The sequence below is a fragment of the Rana temporaria genome, chromosome 9 (assembly GCF_905171775.1).
Source record: "Rana temporaria chromosome 9, aRanTem1.1, whole genome shotgun sequence".
Classification (NCBI taxonomy): domain Eukaryota; kingdom Metazoa; phylum Chordata; class Amphibia; order Anura; family Ranidae; genus Rana; species Rana temporaria.
In genome coordinates this window covers 67,966,129-67,988,879 of record NC_053497.1, presented here as the reverse complement: position 1 = coordinate 67,988,879, position 22,751 = coordinate 67,966,129, and the positions used below count along the sequence as shown (strand labels likewise).

The window sequence follows — 22,751 nt, the reverse complement described above, 5'->3', positions numbered from 1 at the left end:
GTATAAGCCGACCCGAGTATAAGCCGAGGACCTAATTTTACCACAAAAAAAAATGGAAAAATTTATTGACTCGAGTATAAGCCTAGGGTGAGAATGCAGCAGGTACTGTAAGCGGAGAAGAGGGTCAACAATGCCCATTTGCACGCCTCACTGTACCCATTGCAACCTCACTGTGCCAACCTCACTGTGCCAATTGTCACTGTGCCCATCCTTACTGTGCTAGTCCTCACTTTGCCCATCCTCACTGTGCCCATCCTCACTGTGCCCATTGTCACTGTGCCCATCCTCACTGTGCCAATCCTCACTGTGTCCATCCTCACTGTGCCCATCCTCACTGTGCCAATCGTCACTGTGCCCTTTGTCACTGTGCCCATCCTCACTGTGCCCGTCATCACTGTGCCCGTCGTCACTGTGCCCACTGTCACTGCGCCCATTGTCAGTGTATCTGAAATTGAGAGGCTGCGGGCGTCCATTCATTGTTTAAAACTCACGGTCTCCTCCTGGTTCCTTCCGTGATAGACGTTTCTCAGCTGACACAGTTCCGCCTATCACGGACGTTCTCTCATCCTCGGACTCAGTTTCCCAATAGACACTGGGCTAGATTCACATAGATTAGCGGCAACGTCATTCACACAGATTTCGGCGGCAACGTCAATTGCGGCCATCCGTATTCCAGACCGACTTACGCAAACAACATAAAAATTTGAAACTCGGCGCGGGAACGACGGCCATACTTAACATTAGCTACCCCTCATATAGCAGGGGTAACTATCCGCCGGAAAAAGCCGAACGCAAACGACGTAAAAAAAAAGCGACGGGCGGGCGTTCGTTTCTGAATCGGCGGTTCTCCTCATTTGCATATCCGACGCGTAAAAGACCGAGGCGACACCTAGCGGCCGGCGGGAGATTGCAGCCTAAGATCCGACGGTGTAAGTCACTTACACCAGTCGGATCTAAGGGAGGTCTATGCGGAACTGATTCTTATGAATCAGTCGCATAGATCCGACCAGCTTGACTCAGAGATACGACGGCGGATCAGGAGATCCGCCGTCGTATCTCTTTGTGAATCTGGCCCACTGCGTTCAGTGTTCCGCCAATCATGGACATCCTCTTGTCCGAGGATGAAAAGGCGTTCGTGGTTGGCGGAACACTGAACACAGTGATTGCTGGGATGTGTAAGGATAAGAGAACGTTCTCAGCAGACAGAGTTCCGCCTATCACGGAAGGGACAGGAGGAGACCGCGAGTTTTAAACGATGGACGCCCGCAGCCTCTCTCGCTAATTTTAGGTACACTGACTCGAGTATAAGCTGAGGGGGCATTTTCAGCTCAAAAAAAGGTCTGAAAATCTCGGCTTATACTCGAGTATATACGATATACTGTATGTGCTGATACCTAATACACGTTGAGGGCAAAAATGTACTAATTTGCAAAGTCTTGCAATTGAAATTTCATGTGGCAAAAACAGTTCAGCTGATGCAGCAGCACCAAAAACAAGAACATCAACTTTAAGAAGTCACCTGTAGACATGTCATGACTTTTGACTAATCGCCAGAACATTTTTTTTGTAAATTAGAAACAAGCATTCATATCTTGTCCTTATATGACAAATGTTATGAAGTGGTGAAGTGATCTCTGCCTTGAAGCAATGGAAAAAAAATTCCATCCTGTCTGTTTAAGATTTCCTTCAGAAATTATCCTTCAAGGTTCAGTATAACTGCCAAGTTATTAATGGGACTTGACAAAAGTACAGGCATCAGCCTGTAAGCACAATTATGCGCACAGGTATAACTGGATGTACTATTGCTACAAAGCTCTGTGATGTAGAACTGCTGACTTATTTGGGTTTTTAGCAAAAATATGCTAAACTAGAGCTAAGCACTCTAACCTGTTTTAAATGTGATATGGATTGTGTCCCTTGGCCAAAATTTGCCCATAGAGTCTTGGCTGGGGAGTTGATGGTTTTATCTATAGTTAGGGAAAAAACTGTACCACGGGAACGCGGGGAATGTAGTTCCAGTACCTCCGGCACTGAATGCATGTAATGGCAAGGAGTGATAGGCGGAACACTCAGTTTCCCAGAGGAGCCTGTGTTCAGTGTTCCACCTATAACGGACGTCCTCTCGTCCGAGGCTGAGTACGAGACGATGTTACTGATAGGCGGAACACAAAACACAGGCTCTGCTGGGAAACTGAGTGTTCCGCCTATCACGGAACAACACAAGGAGGAGGCGCGGCTTTTAAAAAATGGACGTCCACAGTCTGCATCCGGCGTATAAGACGACCTTCGATTTTTGAGCCATATTATTAAGTGTAAAAGGTCGTCTTATACGCCGCCAAATACGGTAAGTGTCCAGGAAGATCAGATGGTCATTTATTGATCTGGCCTTTTTTTTGGCTGGATTGGGTGATGACCAATGTCTGTGTCTATGGCGCACTGCACAACAACCCCAAATTAATGATCTTGAATAAACAAAGCAGACGGGCAGACTAAAGCCAGGGATTTTTGTACTTGGTTCCTCTTCCACCTCCTTTGCCCTAAATAATATGACTTGTGCCAACAAGAAAATATTGTAAGATGTTTGGATTGTGAATACATGTACAACGGTTTACTAATTATTATAACCAGCTTTAGTACAAAGTAAGGGGTAGTTTACACTAGGGTTGCTCTCTGAAGAGCTAACTGCATGTGACAGGTGGTGAGGGGGCATTGTGTAACCTCTGCAACACCTGTTTTGACCCCCTAAATGCCGTATTGCCACACCACAACCGCAGTTTCAGTGCTACCCCATTCCCTTGAATAGGTCACATTCAGTGGGCGGTAGTGCCCTCTGAAGGGCTTGTTTACACTCATAGGTGTGCAGAGCCTATTGCATTAGGGTGTGTACCCCAAAGCTCAAACATGCATGCCTTTCTCTCCAGCCTCAGCTGCACTGGACAGTGAATGAATAGGAAGTGCTCTGGACTGAGCGACTTTCTGTTCATTCACAAACCGAAGCATAGTAAACTCGGTTTACAATGCTTAAATTATGAACACAGTGAGTGAGTGTGTTCACTGTGTTCATTTAGAAAAGGAAGGTGCTGGTAAATGATACATTTACTAGCCCCTTCCCCCACTCTCCATCCTGAAACATTTACTGTAGCAGCTGGAGAGAGAGGAGGGAAGCCAGCAGCACTGCAGGGTGGGAGTTAACAATGGGGAAGCCCAGGCAGTAGAGGGAATCAGCACTGCACGTAGTTATTAGGGCATGCCCAGGCACACCTGGGACACACCCCCTGCGCACGCCTATGTTTACACTAGTGGTTAGGGAGGCAGTAAAACCACACAAATGAGCTGAATTTTTACTGCCCCTCAGCTGCCCCCTTTTTGGCTGGAAAGGCAGTGGCCAGGGGTTGTACACATGCCATGGTTGCAATGCGTTTGCTTTGTGGCTTTGGCAAGAATTATACTGCCTGTCTCTTTTGGTGTGTACTACCACCTACTGAATGCAACCCCTTCAAGTGTATGTGGTCATGGCATGTTAGTGTGGCATTTAGGGGGTTTAAAACAGGCAGTTAGAAGGTTATACAATGCTTCCTCAACAGCTATCAACTGCTCTCTGAGGAGCAATCTAAATGTAGTCTGCTCTTAAGTAGCAACACTAGTGTAAACTAGCCCGAACGCAACAGGGGGTATAGTTCCTGCTGTGGCCATGGTATATGTAAACCCCCACCCACTGCCTTGCCTTCTGAAGGGGGGGGGGGCAGCTGAGGTGCAGAAAAAACATAGCTCAACTACGTGGTTTTGCCACCCCTAACCTCTTTTGTAAACAAACCTTAAATGAGTTGTAAAGGCAGAAGGTTTTTTATCTTAACGCACTCTATGCGTTAAGATAAAAAACCTTCTGTGTGCAGCAGCCCCCCCAGCACCCCCTAATTACCTACCTGAGCTCCTTCTCTCTCCAATGATGTTCACGATCCCCTCGGCCATCCAGTACACTCCTCCTGATTGTCTGAGACAGAGCAGCGGCACCACTGGCTCCCGCGGCTGTCAATCAAAGTCAGTCAGCCAATCTGGGGAGAGAGGGGGTGGGGCTTAATGTCTGAATGGATAAGACCTCTGACTTGGTTGACAACCTGTAGCAAGCTGCTGGCTGAGGGACACTCAAAGGAAGGAGGGGCTAGGAGAACAGATGAGGGACCCAAGAAGAGGAGGATCCGGGGCTGCTCTGTGCAAAATTAAGTGCACAGAGGAGGTAAATATAACATGTTTGTTATTTTAAAAACAAACAAGACTTTACAATCACTTTAATTGTGAAAGATACAACTGGAAATATACAGCATACCAATCTTGCAGCACCAGGTTAAAGAAACAGGGACATGGAGCTTATAAATGGTAATATACCATCCCCTGCTATTTTTAATAACATCTGTTAGGTAAAATTCCCCTACGGGAAGTGACGCTATACAAGTAGCAAAAAAAAAAAAGGATTACTAATGTGTGTTTTGACTCATTACACTGTAATCATTTTCCCTTAAAGGCACGCTGAGTTTTCTTTTTACAGCCAGTAGCATGTTTACTTCTCCCATTTATTTGTACATTTGGAAGGCAGCTCGAATGTTATTTAGTGGCTGTTGCAAGAATGAAGGAAATGCCTCACATGATCCATGAACACATTCTCTCATTCTCACAGACAGCCGGCCCAACTGCCCTGGCACAGTGAGAGACCTCAGTCTAAGAAGCCTCATAAATCACATACCATATTACTCTGATACTTTCCACACCTTGAGAAATTAAAATGTGCGTACTGTGGAGTGTGTCTATCATTGGCAGCCAATCAGACACAGGCAGCTGGATAAATTATTCTTTTTCAATAAAGTCTCCTTGCGTTTCTTTTGCGTAGGCTACAGTCAACTCGTCTTGTGTTATGAGTATCACTTATGATGATCGGACAGTATAGACATTAGCTAGACAGCAGTGATTAGTGCTTGTCAAGTATCAGAAGTGCTCATTATCTCAGCATCATAGGTGCTCATTATTACACACAGTCACAGAGATTTTCCTGCATTTTTTGAAGATCCCGGTATGATCAGACGCTGATCTTTACCTTATGTGAGCAGAAACCTTTCATATATTCCAACCCGACAGCATCTGGCGGGGGAGGTGATTTCACAACAGATCGCCAACCGGGCCCCTTAACAGGAAGGATCCTGCTTGGCACACAGTGACAGTCCCTATTCTATCCCTCCTCCACAGGAACCTGACCCTACGCTAATCCCTCTGTCTCTAGCCAGTGAGAGATCTGTCCCCGTTTTACCCACTACGCGGAATGCATGTCCCCTGACTGGGACTCATCTGACCCCCTGGTTGAGACCTCCTGTCCCTTGACACCGGGCTGGGGCTCCTCTGACTGTCCCCTGGATTTACCACCATCTGCCACCTATGGGGCTGCCCCCTTGATTTATCATCATCTGGCACCTGGGGAGCTGTCCCCCCATATTTGCCACCTAGGGTTTTTTGGTGTGCCCACATGTTACACAGTATTCCACTGGACACACGTAGTTACACCTTTTGTATGTACTTCTAATGCCTTTTTAATGTTCTTTAATGTTTTTATGTCAGTAATGTTTTTTGATCTTAGATTTTTGCAATGTGGGTCATTATACTTAGTTTTGATAGCCATACTGTATAGCCATGCTGTTTGCATACACTGACTGTTATACCATTCTAGTCACGCCCACCTTCCTGTGAGTGGGAGGACCTTTTAGGGCCATCATGTGATGTGGTGCATATGGCATATAAAGGCTGACTATGCAACATTTGAAATAGGCTCTTAGGAAGAGGGGATCTCCCCTCAAAACGCATCAGCCATTCAGAAGGACTTCTAGTAGTTGGGAGTTACTCAATAGACTAGGTTTTTAAGGACTGATGTGCTTGACAATGTATATAATTGGTGAGTATACATCTACTCTTGTTTTCCTTAATAAAGTTATTGCTTATGCTCTATGCTGTTTGTATTTTCTAGTGTCACTTCTGGGCTTTCCTAGCCCTGAGGAGGCTGCAAAGCTGAGCCAATAGTGGAGGTATAGAAAAATTGTGACCATTTGCAGCCAAGAAATATTCTCTTTAGTGCAGTAGGTTGTTATTTCTGGGGCTCCTCTGGCCCCTGGGTGAGACCTCCTGTCTCCAATATGGAAGTTGTCTCCAAACCCCTATTGAGCTAACCTCAGGCTTGAGTATATAACAAGCCTGCACACCTGTGTACTCTTTGGAACCTTCAACCTCCAGGTTTACAGAAAGACAAAAACCCAGCTTTCTCTACTCAGAAACGATAGTATAGAGCAGCCTTTCTCAATCTTTTCTGCACAGAGGAACCCTTGAAATCATTTTTTGGTTTCAGGGTTTCCTGCTAAAAATGACTATGTCTTTAAGCCATGATGCATTAGTGTGATGGTCAGTGGCAAGAATGCTCCTCATGTTTTTTTTGTCATTGGGAAGAATTCCCCCCTTACAGATATCTAAAAAAATTAAAGGCATCAGTGGGAACTTATCTGAGAGGCAGAAATTGCTCATTGCTCCAGGAACCCCTAGCAACCTCTGAAGGAACCCTAAGGTTTCATGGAACCCTGGTTGAGAAAACCTGCATTAAGCCCTAATGCAAATCCTGTGTCATTATCTCCTACATTTTCGCAGTGGCAGGGCCTCACAATGTCACTATATATATATATATATATATATATATATATATATATATATATATATATATACACAGTACAGACCAAACGTTTGGACACATCTTCTCATTCAAAGAGTTTTCTTTATTTTCATGACTATGAAAATTGTAGATTCACACTGAAGGCATCAAAACCATGAATTAACACATGTGGAATTATACATAACAAAAAAGTGTGAAACAACTGAAAATATATTTCATATTCTAGGTTCTTCAAAGTAGCCACATTTTGCAGCAGACACATCTCTACAACTGTTAAGAGGAGATTGTGTGAATCAGGCCTTCATGGTAGAATATCTGATAGGAAACCACTGCTAAAGAAAGGCAACAAGCAGAAGAGACTTGTTTGGGCTAAAGAACACAAGGAATGGACATTAGACCAGTGGAAATCTTTGCTTTGGTCTGATGAGTCCAAACTTGAGATCTTTAGTTCCAACCCCTGTGTCTTTGTGCGACGCAGAAAAGGTGAACGGATGGACTCTACATGCCTGGTTCCCCCCCGTGAAGCATGGAGGAGGAGGTGTGATGGTGTGGGGGTGCTTTGCTGGTGACACTGTTGGGGATTTATTCAAAATTGAAGGCATACTGAACCAGCATGGCTACCACAGCATCTTGCGGCGGCATGCTATTCCATCCGGTTTGCGTTTAGTTGGACCATCATTTATTTTTCAACAGGACAATGACCCTAAACACACCTCCAGGCTGTGTAAGGGCTATTTGACCAAGAAGGAGAGTGATGGGGTGCTGCGCCAGGTGACTACCTCTTGAAGCTCATCAACAGAATGCCAAGAGTGTGCCAAGCAGTAATCAAAGCAAAAGGTGGCTACTTTGAAGAACCTAGAATATGAAATATATTTTCAGTTGTTTCACACTTTTTTGTTATGTATAATTCCACATGTGTTAATTCATAGTTTTGATGCCTTCAGTGTGAATCTACAATTTTCATAGTCATGAAAATAAAGAAAACTCTTTGAATGAGAAGGTGTGTCCAAACTTTTGGTCTGTACTGTATATATATATATATATATATATATATATATATATATATATATATATATATATATATATATAATTATTATTAAACCCGCCATTGGCATTCAGTTGAATAGCTGCTTCTCACTGCGCTGAGATCGTAGCTATATAAACTACTCGACAAAGGAGATAACATCTCGCCTTATCTCTGTTTTACGAACATACACCTAAGCACAGAACACTGAACATACTAAAAACAAAAGAATGGAAAGAACACCAATGCCTAAAGCTGTTTTATTTTATGTTTGACATTAAAAGAAAGCTGTTTTATTTAGAATACCGTCAGAGTATAAATGTTTGATTTATTAGTTTGCTGGTAAACATTCTCTTTTTTTTTCAAATGTCTTATCTATCTTGTTTGGGGACAGTAGACTTTAAACTACCTTTAGGCTAGGAAATGATGTCAATGTACTCAATATATGCACTGTACATTAATGCCATATAAATGAAAAAATATATATTCAAAGCCAGGATTTGTTATCCGGCTTGTTAAATGATGCCTGATTTATAGAGAAATGTGATAATGTGTATAACCTTTAGACCTGGGCCACAATGGAATAAGAGGGATTGTCACACATAAAATGCTCTAACAATAACAATGCAGATCAATAATAATGATCTGCATTCTCACCTGAGCGTTTTGTAGCCTGAAGCCTGAAGCTATAAAACGCTAGAGGGGAAAAAATACATTATTCTCTATGGAGATGGTTCACATCTCCACTCCACAACGCCTGAAGCCGAACGCCTGAAGCTCAAACAAGTTCTGGACCCTTTTTTGACGCACAAATCGGGCTGATTTGGGCATTTTTGAATGTTTGTATTCCCATAGAAACTAATGGAAACACTCGATTCAAGCACCGCATACTAGCTCATTATGAAATACTTACCTCGGAACGAGGAGAAGAGAACTTGCCTGGACCATCGCCGCGGCGATGTCGTCACTCCCGCGCATGCGTGCGGGAGACTTCAATTCGGCAAGGTCCGGCGGCTGCCGGTCCTTTAGCCGAGGATCCCCCCTGCGCATGCCCCGCTGCAATCAGCGGCGCATTGCGAGGGGAATATCTCCTAAACCGTACAGGTTTAGGAGATATTCTCTATACCTACAGGTAAGCCTTATTATAGGCTTACCTGTAGGTAAAAGTTTAAAAAATGGCTTTACAACCACTTTAACATACATTACAGGAGGCCAGCTTCTAAATCTGGGTTTCCTCTAGATATTCCAGTTTCCTCCCACTCTCCAAAGAGATGCTGGGAGGTTAATTGACTTCTGTCTAAATTGGCCCTAATATGTGTATGAATGTGAGTTAGAGGCATTAGATTGTTAGCACCTTGAGGGCAGGAACTGATGTGAATGTATAATATATATGTAAAGCGCTGTGTAAATTGAAGGCGCTATATAAGTACCTGTAATGAAAATATAAATACATAAATCATTCTTGACAGAGAAGTCAGGGGATGGGGCACATGGGGGAGAAAATAATATGAGCTCAGTTTTGGATAGAGTTTGAGGAAGTGGTGTGACATCCATATTGATATGTCTGTTAGTAAATTAGTCATGCATGACTGGGTGAGCTGAGGGGTAGAAAATGTTAGGTTTGAGTGCAGTCATTTACGTAAATACGCAGGTATGTGCTTGTATATTGCAACACTGGAAACTAGAAGGCTACATTCACATGGAAGTAAAAATGATACTGATGTTTACTAGAACACAAGTTCCTGTGTTAAATGATACCTGCTTTCATATCTGTTTTATAAATGCGTAAAATTGTCCTGTTGTTTTTTTCAATACCAGAAAGCATACGCAGGTCCTCAGATGTAGATTTTTGGATTTTGTGCTATGGATCTGAATACCGTGCATGTTTACGCACCTTCGCGAATATCTCAGTTGAAAATAATGCAGTTGCATTCAGATCCGTGAATGAAGAATGCTTGTAAATGCGTTTGATAAGAACGTGTAAATGAGTCTGAAGAGGGTAGAAAAATGTTAGGCATGTATATGGTTGTGCTCATAAGTTTACATACCCTGGCAGAATTTATGATTTCTTGGCCATTTTTTAGAGAATATGAATCATAACACAAAAACATTTCTTTCACTCGTGGTTAGTGTTTGGCTGAAGCCATTTATTATCAATCAACTGTGTTTACTCTTTTTAACTGTATTTTTAACATGATTAACAATGCTGCTGTTCAAAGGTGTCTTTTGTCCATCCATCCACTCTAGCAATCCACATATTTATAATCATTTACTTATTAGTAGCTAGGCAAAACTATAATTTTACTTAGGGCTCTTTCACACGGGCAGACCGTATGTCCGCTTTTTCATCAATCCGTTTATGGATGAAAAGAGGACATACATTGGTCCCTATGAGATTTCGGGATGTTCATTCGCTGACACCCGATCTCACCCGCTTCCGCAATCCTCCGATTCTGCAGATGGAGGAAAACCCTATTTTTCCATCTGTCTGCAGAGCGGATCGGGTGAACACGGACAGACGGTCTGTGTTCATCCAATTCCCCCATAGGGGAGAGCGGAGATCTGACAGGGCGGGCCCTGCACAGTGTGCGGGGACCGCCCTGTCATCCGGCGGCTCAGTGGGATCAACGAAGCGATCCCCACTGAGCAAGCGGAGGTTCACGGGGCGGATCATCGCGGATCTGTCCCGTGCGAAAGAGGTCTTAAGAGTTTCTAAAAAAAAAAAAGTGGTTACCTCTGTCTTAACAGGCGAGACATTGGTCTGGTACATTTCTTCACTTACAAGTTCCTGATTTAAGTTTCACAATTAATAAACAAGCTTGCTGCTAAATATTCTATAACACTTTTGCAAACTGAATATTGAATACAAGCATGAAATATTATCCATAATGATCTTAAACATGTTCTTCTAATTAACCCTTCATATTCAACTTTTTGCCACAAAAGTGACAACTCAAAGCTCTTCTGCCGCGTACACACGATCATTTTTCGGCTTAAAAAAAAACGAAGTTTTTCGGCATGTAGAAAAAAACATAGTTTTTCCAACTTCATCATTAAAACGACGTTGCCCACACACCATCGTTTTTTAAAAATGCTCTAGCAAAGCGCGGTGACGTACAACACGTACGACGGCACTATAAAGGGGAAGTTCCATGCGGATGACGCCACCCTTTGGGCTGCTTTAGCTGATTCCGTGTTAGCAAAAGACGTTTCGCGCTTTTTTGTCTGTTACAACGTGATAAATGTGCTTACTCCATTATGAACAGTAGTTTTACCAGAACGAGCGCTCCCGTCTCATAACTTGCTTCTGAGCACGCGCAGGTTTTTAACATCGTTTTAGCCCACACGCGATAATTTTTTACAACCTGAAAAACGACATTGTTTAAAACGTTGTTAAAAAATGCAGAAAGCTCGAAAAAAAATGTTGTCGTTTTTCAGAAGCCGAAAAATGATGTGAAGCCCACACATGATCATTTTAAATTACATTTTTTTTAAACAACGTTTTTTTCATGCCGAAAAATGATCATGTGTACGCGGCATTAGTTCCAATATGCCTTATCTGCTGCATTCATTATTTGCCTAACTTTAAATCCGATAAAGATTATAAATCAACAGTAATAAAAAAGAACAATAATAACTATAGCAATTGGATACATTATACCTTTCATTATCTGGGTACCTATAGGAGACCATCCTGTGACCACATCATACCAGTGGCGAGGCGTGTCCGGTTGTACCTGTGATTCTGCTTGCAGCAACTTATTGCTGGTTAAGGTATTGATCTCTGTCTGAATCAAAGTGAGATTCTGTGTTTTCAAATGTTTTTGCTTCTCTTCCTCAAGCAAATTTAAAGTACACTAAATAAAGTTGTGCTAATAAGTTTACATACCCTGGCAGCATTTATGATTTCTTTGACATTTTTTAGAGAATATGAATGACAACACAAAAACATTTCTTTCCATGAGGTTAGTGTTTGGCTGAAGCCATTTATTATCAATCAACTGTATTTACTTTTTTTAAAATATCACAACAGAAGCTACCCAAATGACCCTGATCAAAAGTTAACATACCCTGGTCATTTTGGCCTGATAACATGCAAACAAGTTGACACAAATGGGTTTGAATGGCTATTCAAGGTAACCATCCTCACCTGTGATCTGTTTGCTTGTAATTAGTGTGTGTGTATGAAAAGTCAATGCCTTTCTGGACTCCTGACAGACCCTTGCATCTTTCATCCAGTGCTGCACTGACGTTTCTGGATTCTGAGTCATGGGGAAAGCAAAAGAATTGTCAAAGGATCTGTGGGAAAATGTAGTTAAACTGTATAAAACAGGAGAGAGATATAAAAAGATATCCAAGGAATTGAGAATGCCAATCAGCGGTGTTCAAACTCTAATAAATAAGTGGAAAATTAGGGGTTCTGTTGAAACCAAACCACGGTCAGGTAGACAAACTAAAATTTCAGCCACAAGGAAAATTGTTCGGGATGCAAAGAAAAACCCGCAAACAACTTCAGATGAAATACAGGACTCTGAAAACATGTGGTGTGGCTGTTTCAAGTTGCACAATAAGGAGGCAATTGAAGAAAGATGGGCTGCATGGTCGAGTTGCCAGAAGAAAGCCATTACTATGCAAATGCCACAAAGTATCCCCTTACAATACCCCAAACAGCACAGAGACGAGCCTTAAACCTTCTGGCACAAAGTCATTTGGAGTGATGAGACCAAAATTTTGCTTTTTGGCCACAACCATAAACATTACATTTGGAGAGGAGTCGACAAGGCCTGTAATGAAAGGTACACCATTCCTACTGTGAAACATGGAGGTGGATCGCTGATGTTTTGGGGATGTATGAGCTACAAAGGCACAGGAAATTTGGTCAAAATTGATGGCAAGATGAATGCAGTATGATATCAAAAAATACTGGAGGAACTGCATTCATCAGCCAGGTAGCTGCGCATCAGGCGTACTTGGACATTCCAATATGATAAAGATCCAAAACACAAGGCCAAGTTGACCTGTCATTTGCTACAGCAGAATAAAGTGAAGGTTCTGGAGTCACCTGACCTCAATATCATTGAGACACTCTGTGGAGATCTCAAACGTGCAGTTCATGCAAAACAGCCCAAGAATTTACAGGAACTGGGGGCTTTTTGCCAAGAGGAATGGGCAGCTTTACCATCTCAGAAGATAAAGATTGTAAGCTCTAACGACCAGGGCCCTCCGATCCCTCCTGTATTGAATTGTATTGTAACTGTACTGTCTTTCCTGATGTTGTAAAGCACTGCGCAAACTGTTGGCACTAAATAACTCCTGTATAATAATTTTAATAATAATAATAATAAAGAGCCTCATCCACAAATACCACAAAAGACTTCAAGCTGTCATAGATGTTAAAGGGGGCAATACACAGTATTACTGGGGTTTGTAAACTTTCGATCATGGTCATTTGGGTAGTTTATGTTGCCATTATGATTCAAAAAGTGTAAACACAGTTGATTGATAATAAATGGCTTCAGCCAAACACTAACCATGAGTGAAAGAAAGGTTTTTGTGTTATCATTCATATTCTCTGAAAAATGGCCAAATAATCATACATTCTGCCAGGGTATGTAAACTTATAAGCACAACTGTGTGTTTGTGTATATATATATATATATATATATATATATATATATATATATATATATATATATATATATATATATATATATATGTGTATATATATATATATATATATTTAAATTTGCATTTTGGATATTATGTACTGTAGTGAATTTAGTGCCACCTTATGTTTTTAGATTTTTGTATTATTTGGTACCACAAATTAAGTGGTGGCAGCTTTATTCGTAATTTCTAATCTTGTTTACCCCAGTGCAGATTATTATTTTTCTTTCTTTTTCTGTTTTAAAAAAAAGCCTTCAGTCCCACTTTAATGTGATGAATCCTATCACTGGTATTAGGCACTGTTCACAGGAAAGTGTACGTGCTTTCTTTGCATCAATGAAACTTGTGTGGTGTTTAATCATTAGGATTTAAAAAAGCTTTACATGTTTACCTCTTGTGTAAACATAACCTTTGGGACTCATTTACATCTGTTGCATGCTAATGTACATTGCTTTAAATCAGTTTATTAGAATGGGCTGCCTAATGCACCAACATACACAAAAAAGTGTAAGACCAATTTAAGGGAAGCACTGCACCACAATGCAAACATGTGAATCGGGCTTAACGTTCAGGGTTTTATTTTGGATCAACCTTATGCCTTGTACACACGATCGGAATTTCCGATGGAAAAAGTCCGACTGACTTTTTCCATGGGAAATTCCGACCGTGTGTATGCCCCGTCAGATTTTTTCCATCAGAAATTCTGAGGAATTCCGTCGGAGTTTAGATAGAGAACATGTTCTCTTTTACTCCGATGGAATTCCGATGTGATTTTGGCCGGTCAAAAGTCCGACCATGTGTACAGGGCTTTAAAGCCCAGCTCCTGGAAAGCTAAAAATAACTGCTCATTTAGTCTAGGGCAGTGGTTCTTAACTCCTGTCCTCAGGACCCACTAACAGGCCAGGTTTGCAAGATAACTGAAATACATCACAGGTGGTATCATTTGCTGCTCAGTGATTGCAGTATTATAGTCTGCATCTCCCCAAGGCAATACTTAAAATCTGGCCTGTTAGTGGGTCCTGAGGACAGGAGTTGAGAACCACTGGTCTAGGGGGACAGTAAAAGCACTTTACTTACCTTATCCCCAGTTTCCCCAGCAGTACATGCTCCCCCATGCTCTGGCAGTGGACTGTCCCTTGGTTTCCTCACCTCTAATTAAAGCGGAGGTTCACCCAAAATTGAACCTCCGCTTTTCGGAACCCTCCCCCCCTCCGGTGTCACATTTGACACCTTTAAGGAGGGAGGGGGTGCAGATACCTGTATAAAACAGGTATTTGCACCACTTCCTGGTATAGACTCCTGTGGGAGTCCAGCCCCTCCGCCTCCCCTGTTGTGTTCTGGGAAACACTCAGCTCACAAAACACAACGGGGACCAGTGGGAACGGCGCAGCGTGACTCGCAGCTGGGGGAGGTGCTAAAAACAGGTGGCCCTCCTGAACTGTATCAATACTGCTGGACAATGCTATACACAAGCCATAGCCATAAGGCTTTGCATTGTGACTGTGGCATTTTTATCTGTAGCTGCATTGAATTCAATGGGGCTGCACCACAACTGCGAGCCAAAATGTGAAATCTTAAAAAAAAATAAAGGCAGCTGACGTTATAAGCAAACTGTAAATATGATGGGCGACCAGCAAGAAGACTCATGAGGTGGGTGTAGGTTTTCCACCTCATCCCTTTAAACCCAAGCACATATTAATTGCACAGGTTCTGTGGCTAATTAACCCCTTGCCGACCAGCGCACCACGATATACGTCGGCACAATGGCATGGCTGGGCAAATGGCGCACCTTTACGTCCCCCTTTAAATGGCAGTTTAGTGGGCCGCATACTCCATGAGCTTCTCTCATCCCCTCCTTCTTGCCTGTCAGCTCCCTCTCTGTCTCTCGAACACCGCTATTATTAAAAAAACAAAACCTACAATGGTCACTGCCAGCACCTCTATTAGAGCCTGTCATACCACACTATGTAAGTCATTTATAAAAACGAGCGTTGTAAATACCTATTTAGAGCTATCTTCATGCCAGTCATGTGACTGATGGCCACTTTGCAGCTTCGAGACGGGGCTTCTGTGGGAAGCCACGTTATCTCCCCGGCTGATGTCAGAGGGAGATCTCGGCCCCTCTGAAGCCATATATCAGAGCTGAAGCCATATATCAGAGCTGACCCGCTCTAAATAGGTATTTAGAACGCTAATTTTTAGAAATGACTTACATAGTGTGGTATGCATGGTTCTAATGAAGGGGCTGGCAGTGAACATGAGTTTTGACTTAACAAACACTTTAACCACTGAGTCACTACGACCATACCTCCCAACATTTTGAGATGGGAATGAGGGACACCTACTAGCAAACGTATGTAGGCATAGGACACGCCCTCTGCCACACCTCCTTAAAGGAGAATTATCCAAAAAAAAGGTTAATTAAAACCATAAGGGCTTTTTTTTTTTACCACTACTATTCCTTTATATTGGCTTTTAAAATGTACAAAATGCAGCCATTTAGAATTTGTATGAAAGGTTTAGCATTGTGAAACACTTTTTGAAAGATAAAAAGTACATTTTATATACAGTCTACAGATCAGACCACAATGAGGGACAATGGAGGGGAAAAGAGGGACATTGCTCTAAATCAGGGACAGTCCCTCCAAATCAGGGACAGTTGGGAGCTATGACTAGGACTCAAGCAGTAATATCTTACACCAACCAAATTACAGTTTACCAACCAATGTTCACCCACAAAGTGGGCAACATTACCCATGACTTACCGTGAAAAAGAAAATAGAGAGCAAAAAGAAGGGTGAGCAGGGAAGCAGGTCAAAAGATCCAAAAGGAAGTCTGAAGAGGTGAGTCCAGGTAACAGACCTGAGGTAACTCCTGAACCCGCCCAGTGACAGGAGAGGATATCCAAGTGGAAGGTTACCCTCATTGGCTAGCTGTTTTCCCAGCCAAATATTTGTCACCAATCCAGAGCTCAGCTGACTGAGGAGCGGCTACAGCAGGCAGCTTGTAAACTGAAACACAAAACAGAAAAGAAACAGCAACGCAGCCTAGAGAGACATGTACATCATAGTCACCATAGTCCTCTATTAAGAATATACAGTAACTCATTTAAACTAGGACTAAAGGCATTTTTAAGGGAGAGTCATAATCTCTGTCAATTTTTTTTTGCCATCTGTGTCCTATTGGGGAGATTTCCCTTCACTTCCTGTCCCATAGCCAAAACAGGAAGTGCCAAGAAATCCCTCCAAAATGAGGGAATCCCTGGTGATCCCCAGGGTCACCTAGAACTAGGGTACCTATTGGAAGATACAAATAGAGAGAGTGAATCTCCCTAATAAAAACCTGACAGATGTTCTAATCCCTCTCCACTTTTTTCAAAACTAAACATAAAATTGCCTTTAGGTATACTCTCAAAACAAATGGGCGATAGGAGAGACAATCCCATAAGGCAACTTTTCTAGTTTTTCTTTTAAACTTCTAACATTATTTTCCCACTGCCAACCAATGTAAGGAGCAATACTCATACTTACTACCAATCTAAGGCCATTTCTCTCCTACTGAGCACCAATGTAAGGGCCTACTCTTATTAACTACCAATCTAAGGCCATTTCTCTCCTACTGAGCACCAATGTAAGGGCCTACTCTTATTAACTACCAATCTAAGGGCATTTCCTTCTTACTGGTCACCAATGTAAGGGGCCCTACTCTTACTGACTCCCAATCTAAGGGCATTTCTCTCCTACTGATCACCAATGTAATGGGCCTTACTCCTACTGACTACCAATATAAGGGCATTTCTCACTTACTGATCACCAATGCAAGGGACCCTACTCCTATTGACTACCAATCTCTACCATTCTAAGGACTTTTCTCTCCTACTGATCACCTGTCATGGAAGGCGTTCCAGCATCAGTGACAATGGCAGGAGAATCCAATCCCGGCGGGTGCGCGGTGGTGCGCGTTCCGATCTGCCCGCCTGTGCTTGACCCGATCTGACTCACCTGCTTGATTCCTGTCCCACAAGTGCCTCTACTCCAGCTTGCCGCTAGCATCCTGCCTGGACCTTGGTGCACCTTCCTGCTGCCGCATCCGGCCACTACTCAGCTTACTACCAGGCGCTTGTGCCCCTCTGAACTCTTGACCCCATGTCTGCTCTACCAGGGGCTCCTGAGTCAGAGGCTTACGAGAGGCCGCTCCCTGCACGTTGGGCTCCACTACCAGGTACGTGACATCACCAATGTAAGGGTTCCTACTCATACTGACTACTAATCTAAGGGCTTTCTCTCCTACTGATCACCAATGTAAGGGGCCCTTCTCCTATTGACTACCAATCTAAGGGCATTTCTCACCTACTGATCTCCAATGTAAGGGGCCCTTCTCCTATTGACTACCAATCTAAGGGCATGTCTCACCTACTGATCTCCAATGTAAGGGGCCCTTCTCCTATTGACTACAATTCTAAGGGCATTCCTCTCCCTCTACCAGCCAATGTGATGAGGCACTTCTCCATAGACCTCCAGCCTAACAGAAAGTCTGATTTGGTTGGATATGTTTTATTGTAGTATACTACTTTTGGCAGTTAGTGCTCTTTTATAGAGGTCTATACATTGGACCAACTAAGGCAAAAAGAGGGCAAAGGAATTTGGTAAAAAACAAAACAAAAGGGACAGTTCCTTCAAACGTGGGATAATTCAGACACTGTACTACACGGTACTGTGAAGTGCGATGGAATGCAACCATGAAAGTGTGGACAGGAGTGTGCAGCATACGGTGACAACGCTGTGCCTGCAGCCAGACTGAACAAGGCAGTGTTGTCACCCTGTAACAGGAAATAGTGGAGGGACAATATTCCACAGATATTTCAGACAAGAAATGAAGGCTGTAGAGCAATATTAATGAGCAATCTAAGTACTCTCAATCGTTAACTGCCCCGCCTCTCCAGTACCTTTTCAGAGTGTGTGTATTCTGTGTGTATGCATACTGTGTGTGTATATTGTGTATGTATACTGTGTGTGTATATTGTGTATGTATACTGTGTGTGTATATTGTGTATGTATACTGTGTGTGTATATTGTGTATGCATACTGTGTGTGTATATTGTGTATGCATACTGTGTGTGTATATTGTGTATGTATACTGTGTGTGTATATTGTGTATGTATACTGTATGTGTGTATATTGTGTATGTATACTGTGTGTGTGTATACTGTATGTGTGTATACTGTATGCGTGTGTATGTGTATACTGTATGGTCCCATAATCTATTGCCTGGGGGCCCCATAATCCCCTTTTGCCCGGGGGCCCCATAATCTCCTATTGCCCGGTGGCCCCATGAGTTGTCAGTCCGCCCCTGACCATAGGGTATGTACCTGGATAGAAAACTGGCTACGGGGTCGTGTCCAAAGGGCGGTGATAAATAACGTATAATAAGAATGGCCTAGAGTGGTTAGTGAGATACCCCAGGGCTCTGTCCTGGGACCAATTCTGTTTAATTTATTCATAAATGATAGCGGATGGGATAAACAGCCTAATCTCAGTGTTTGCTGACGACACATAGATATGCAGGGCAATAACAACACAGCAGGGTATAGAAACTTTACAAAAGGACCTGAATAAATCAATGGAGTGGGCTACTACATGGCAAATAAAGTTTAATTCCTGTAAATGTAAGGTAATGCACTTGTAGGGTAAAAATATTTGCTCTTTAGGCCCCTTTCACACTGGGCGGGAGGTGCGTCGGCGGTAAAGCGCTGCTATTTTACAGCGCTATTTGGCCATTAGAGGGGCAGTTTTATCCCCACTAGAGGCCGACAATGGCTTAAAATCCACCGCAAAGCGCCTTGCCAGCAGTATAGTCGCGGTGTCTATTGATTTCAATGGGCAGGAGCTGTGGAGGAGCAGTAAACACACCGCTCCAAAGATGCCGCTAGCAGGGCCCTCGGGGCGTTTACACTGGAGACACAGCAGCAGCTGTTTAGGGTCGATTTGCAGGCGCTATTTTTGCACAATAGCGCCTGCAAACCGCTCCAGTGTGAAAGGGGTCCAAGGGCGAGAATCTCAAGGGGCTTCCAGGATGGAGAAGGATCTGGGGGTCCTAGTAGAAGACAGACTGAGCAATAGCACGCAGTGTAAAGCTGCAAGTACCAAAGCCAGCGGAATATTAACATGCATTAAAAAGGGAATTTACTCCAGAGATAAAATGATTATTCTGTCGCTTTATAAATCCCTGGTTCGGCCGCAGCTGGATTATTTCATCCAGTTCTGGTCACCGAGTCTTATGCCGCGTACACACGATCGGAAATTCCGACAAGAAAAGTCCGATGTGAGCTTTTGGTCGGAAATTCCGACCGTGTGTAGGCTCCATCTGACTTTTTCTGTCGAAATTTCTGACAGCAAAAATTTGAGAGCTGGTTCTCAATTTTTCTGACAAGAAAAGTTCTTATCGGAAATTCTGATCGTCTGTATGCAATTCCGACGCGTGAAAAAACATGCATGCTCGGGAGTGCTCTGCTGGTGGACACTGATGAAATGGATGAAATGGCGCTGAAGGACACTGATGGGCTGCACTGGTAGGCATTGATGGACACTGATGGGCTGCACTGGTGGGCACTGATGAGGTGGCACTAAACGACACTCATAGACTGCACTGGTAGGCACTGATGAGCTGCACTGATGGACACTGATAGACTGCATTGGTAGGCACTGATGGGCTGCATTGGTGGGCACTGATGGACACTGATAGGCTGCACTGATGAGGAAGCATTGATGGACACTAATGGGCTGCACCCATGGACACTGATAGGCTGCACTGGTGGGCATTAATGAGGTGGCACTGATGAACAATGATGAGCTGCATTGGTGGGCACTGATGAGGTTGCATTGATGGACACTGATAGGCTGCACTGATGAGGTGGTACAGATGGCATACCTCCCAACTTTTCAACTTCAGAATGAGGGACAAATGAGCATAAGCCCCAACGAAGTTGTTGAGCGGGGGGATTCTGTGGCTCAGAGTTGTTGAGCCGAGGGGGGGCGGGGGGTTACGCGGATTAAAATTGTTGAGTGGGGGGGGGAATTCGGTGGATCGGAGTTGTTGAGTGGGGGGGGGGGGTTCCGCGGACCAAAGTTATTGAGCGGGGGGGGGGGGGAATTCCGTAGGTCAGAGTTGATCAAAGCGAAATCCGGGACAGTTGGGAGGTATGCAGATGGGCACTGATGAGGTGGTACAGATGGGCACTGATGAGGTGGCACTGATGAGGTGGCATAGATGGACAATGATAGGCTTCATTAATTGGCACTGGTAAGGCTGCATTTCATTGGGAATCGCATGAAAATTGCCCACGCAAAATCATGAGCAGGAACGAGAGTTCTCGCTACATGGCGTGTGAACGGGGCCTATATATATATAAACACACGCACAAGATTAGAGGCATCTTTTGCCACCTTCTGGGGTATAAAGTCCCATGCCCTGTACATGGAGTCCAGCTCTCAGGAAGTCTAGGACCCTCTGAGACATTTTCCTCCAGGGAAGAAGGTGTTAAATGTAAATTGCACAGATCCCAATGAGTGAGTGAAGTGCACATTCCTGAGCGCTGTGTACACACAGCCAGCATTGTACGGGCACACACGTATTCCCTGCAGGGGTTAACAGCTGACTCCCCCCGCCCCCCCTCCTCTCTCCCGCATTCCATGCTTCTCCCTGGCCGCAGCACGCATGCGCACCCTGTGCTCCTCGCACCCAGTGCCAGCTCCGTATACACAGCGCCCCGGACAGTCTCCGCCGGAGGAGGGATCAGTGAGTAGAGCTCAGCTCTCCGCCAGGGGCCCCGCCACACTTCTAGAACTTCTCCCGGACAGCCTGAGCCGTGTGTCCGAGCCGGAGCCTAGAGGAAGCGGGCTGAGTGTCTCCCAGGAGTAGAGTGTCCCGGTATCTTGCAGCCTTTGTCCCGGTACTCCTCCGCCATGCTCCGGACGTCTCTCCCCCCTCTGCTGCTGCTTTGTAGTGTAGCGCTGTGCAGCCTCTCCGCCGCCGGGGCCAGCAAAAGTTGTTCGGAGGTCCGGAAAGTTTACGTGTCCAAAGGCTTCAATCAGAACGATGCCCCGGTCTATGAGATCAACGGTGAGTCATCCCAGGGGGAACCTACCTACCGACCTCCGTGTATGGGGGAGGGGTGAAGGGTCTCTCCACTCTCCTGTACCAGACACGTCAGTATAGAGGACTGCTCTCCGATGCTGTGTCCATTGGGGGTCCCCTGGTGTGGAGGTATGGGGGGGCCAGCTGTGTGGGGTCATCGGATGTACACGGTGTTGGGGGCTGTGAAATGTAGACAGGGTGTTGGGGGCTATGACTTGTTGATGGGGTTTTTGGGGGGAAGGGGATCTGTGACCCAGGGCATTGGGGGACTATGACTTGTAGATGGGGCGTTTGGGGGGGCTGTGAAATGTAGACAGGGTGTTGGGTGCTATGACTTGTTGACTGGGTGTTTGGGGGGAAGGGGGACCTGTAGATGGGGGGGCTGTGACCTGTAGGGGGGGATCTGTGACACAGGGCATTGGGGGCTATGACTTGTAGATGGGCTGTTTGGGGGGGCTATGACTTGTAGAGGGGGGGGCTATGAAATGTAGACAGGGTGTTGGGGGCTATGACTTGTTGAGGGGGTGTTTGGGGGGGGGGGCTGTGACTTGTAGGGGGAATCTGTGACCCAGGGCGTTGGGGGCTATGACTTGTAGATGGGGAGTTTGGGGGCATCTGTGACCCATAGATGGGGGGGCGGGCTGTGACTTGTAGGGGGGGGGGTCTGTGACCAAGGGCATTGGGGGCTATGACTTGTAGATGGGGAGTTTGGGGGCATCTGTGACCCATAGATGGGGCGTTGTGACCTGTTGGTGGGGGGCTGTGACATGTTGGGGGCATCTGTGACCCATAGATGGGGGGGCTGTGACCCAGGGCATTGGGGGCGGTGACTTGTAGATGGGGAGTTTGGGGGCATCTGTGACCCATAGATGGGGGGGCTGTGACTTGTGCTGGGGCGTTGTGACCTGTTGGGCTGTGACCTGTAGATGGGGGGGGGGTGTTGTGACCTGTAGATGGGGGGGGCTGTGACCTATAGACTGTTGGGTGGTGGGTTCATGACAGGCCCGCTCCTAAGGCTGCGTTCACACGGCGGTAAGACCGGAACGCCCACAGAGAGTTGGGTTTTGCGCTTCAGACGCGGTTTAGATGCAATTTGGAGGTGATTTCTAAAGATACCCAAATGTCTGTTTTTGTGGGAGGAAATCAAAGAAAGAAAAGACTCACCGTAGTGCCCCGCATATGTGCGCCAAACGCCATTGGAGCATTAGGCTTCCATTTACGGCATGCGTCCAT

At 44.6% G+C, this 22,751-nt stretch overlaps 1 protein-coding gene across 2 annotated transcripts in view; it reads left to right on the top strand.

The window, feature by feature from the left end:
* The first annotated feature begins 21,104 nt into the window (after nt 1-21,104).
* Nucleotides 21,105-22,751, top strand: part of GPC4 (glypican 4) — a 118,941-nt gene continuing 117,294 nt past the window's right edge. For both annotated transcript variants that reach the window (XM_040323719.1, XM_040323718.1), the window contains exon 1: nt 21,105-21,503. In XM_040323719.1, coding sequence (XP_040179653.1) covers nt 21,347-21,503 — 157 coding nt within the window. In that variant the 5' untranslated portion in view covers nt 21,105-21,346. The remainder of the gene's footprint in view (nt 21,504-22,751) is intronic.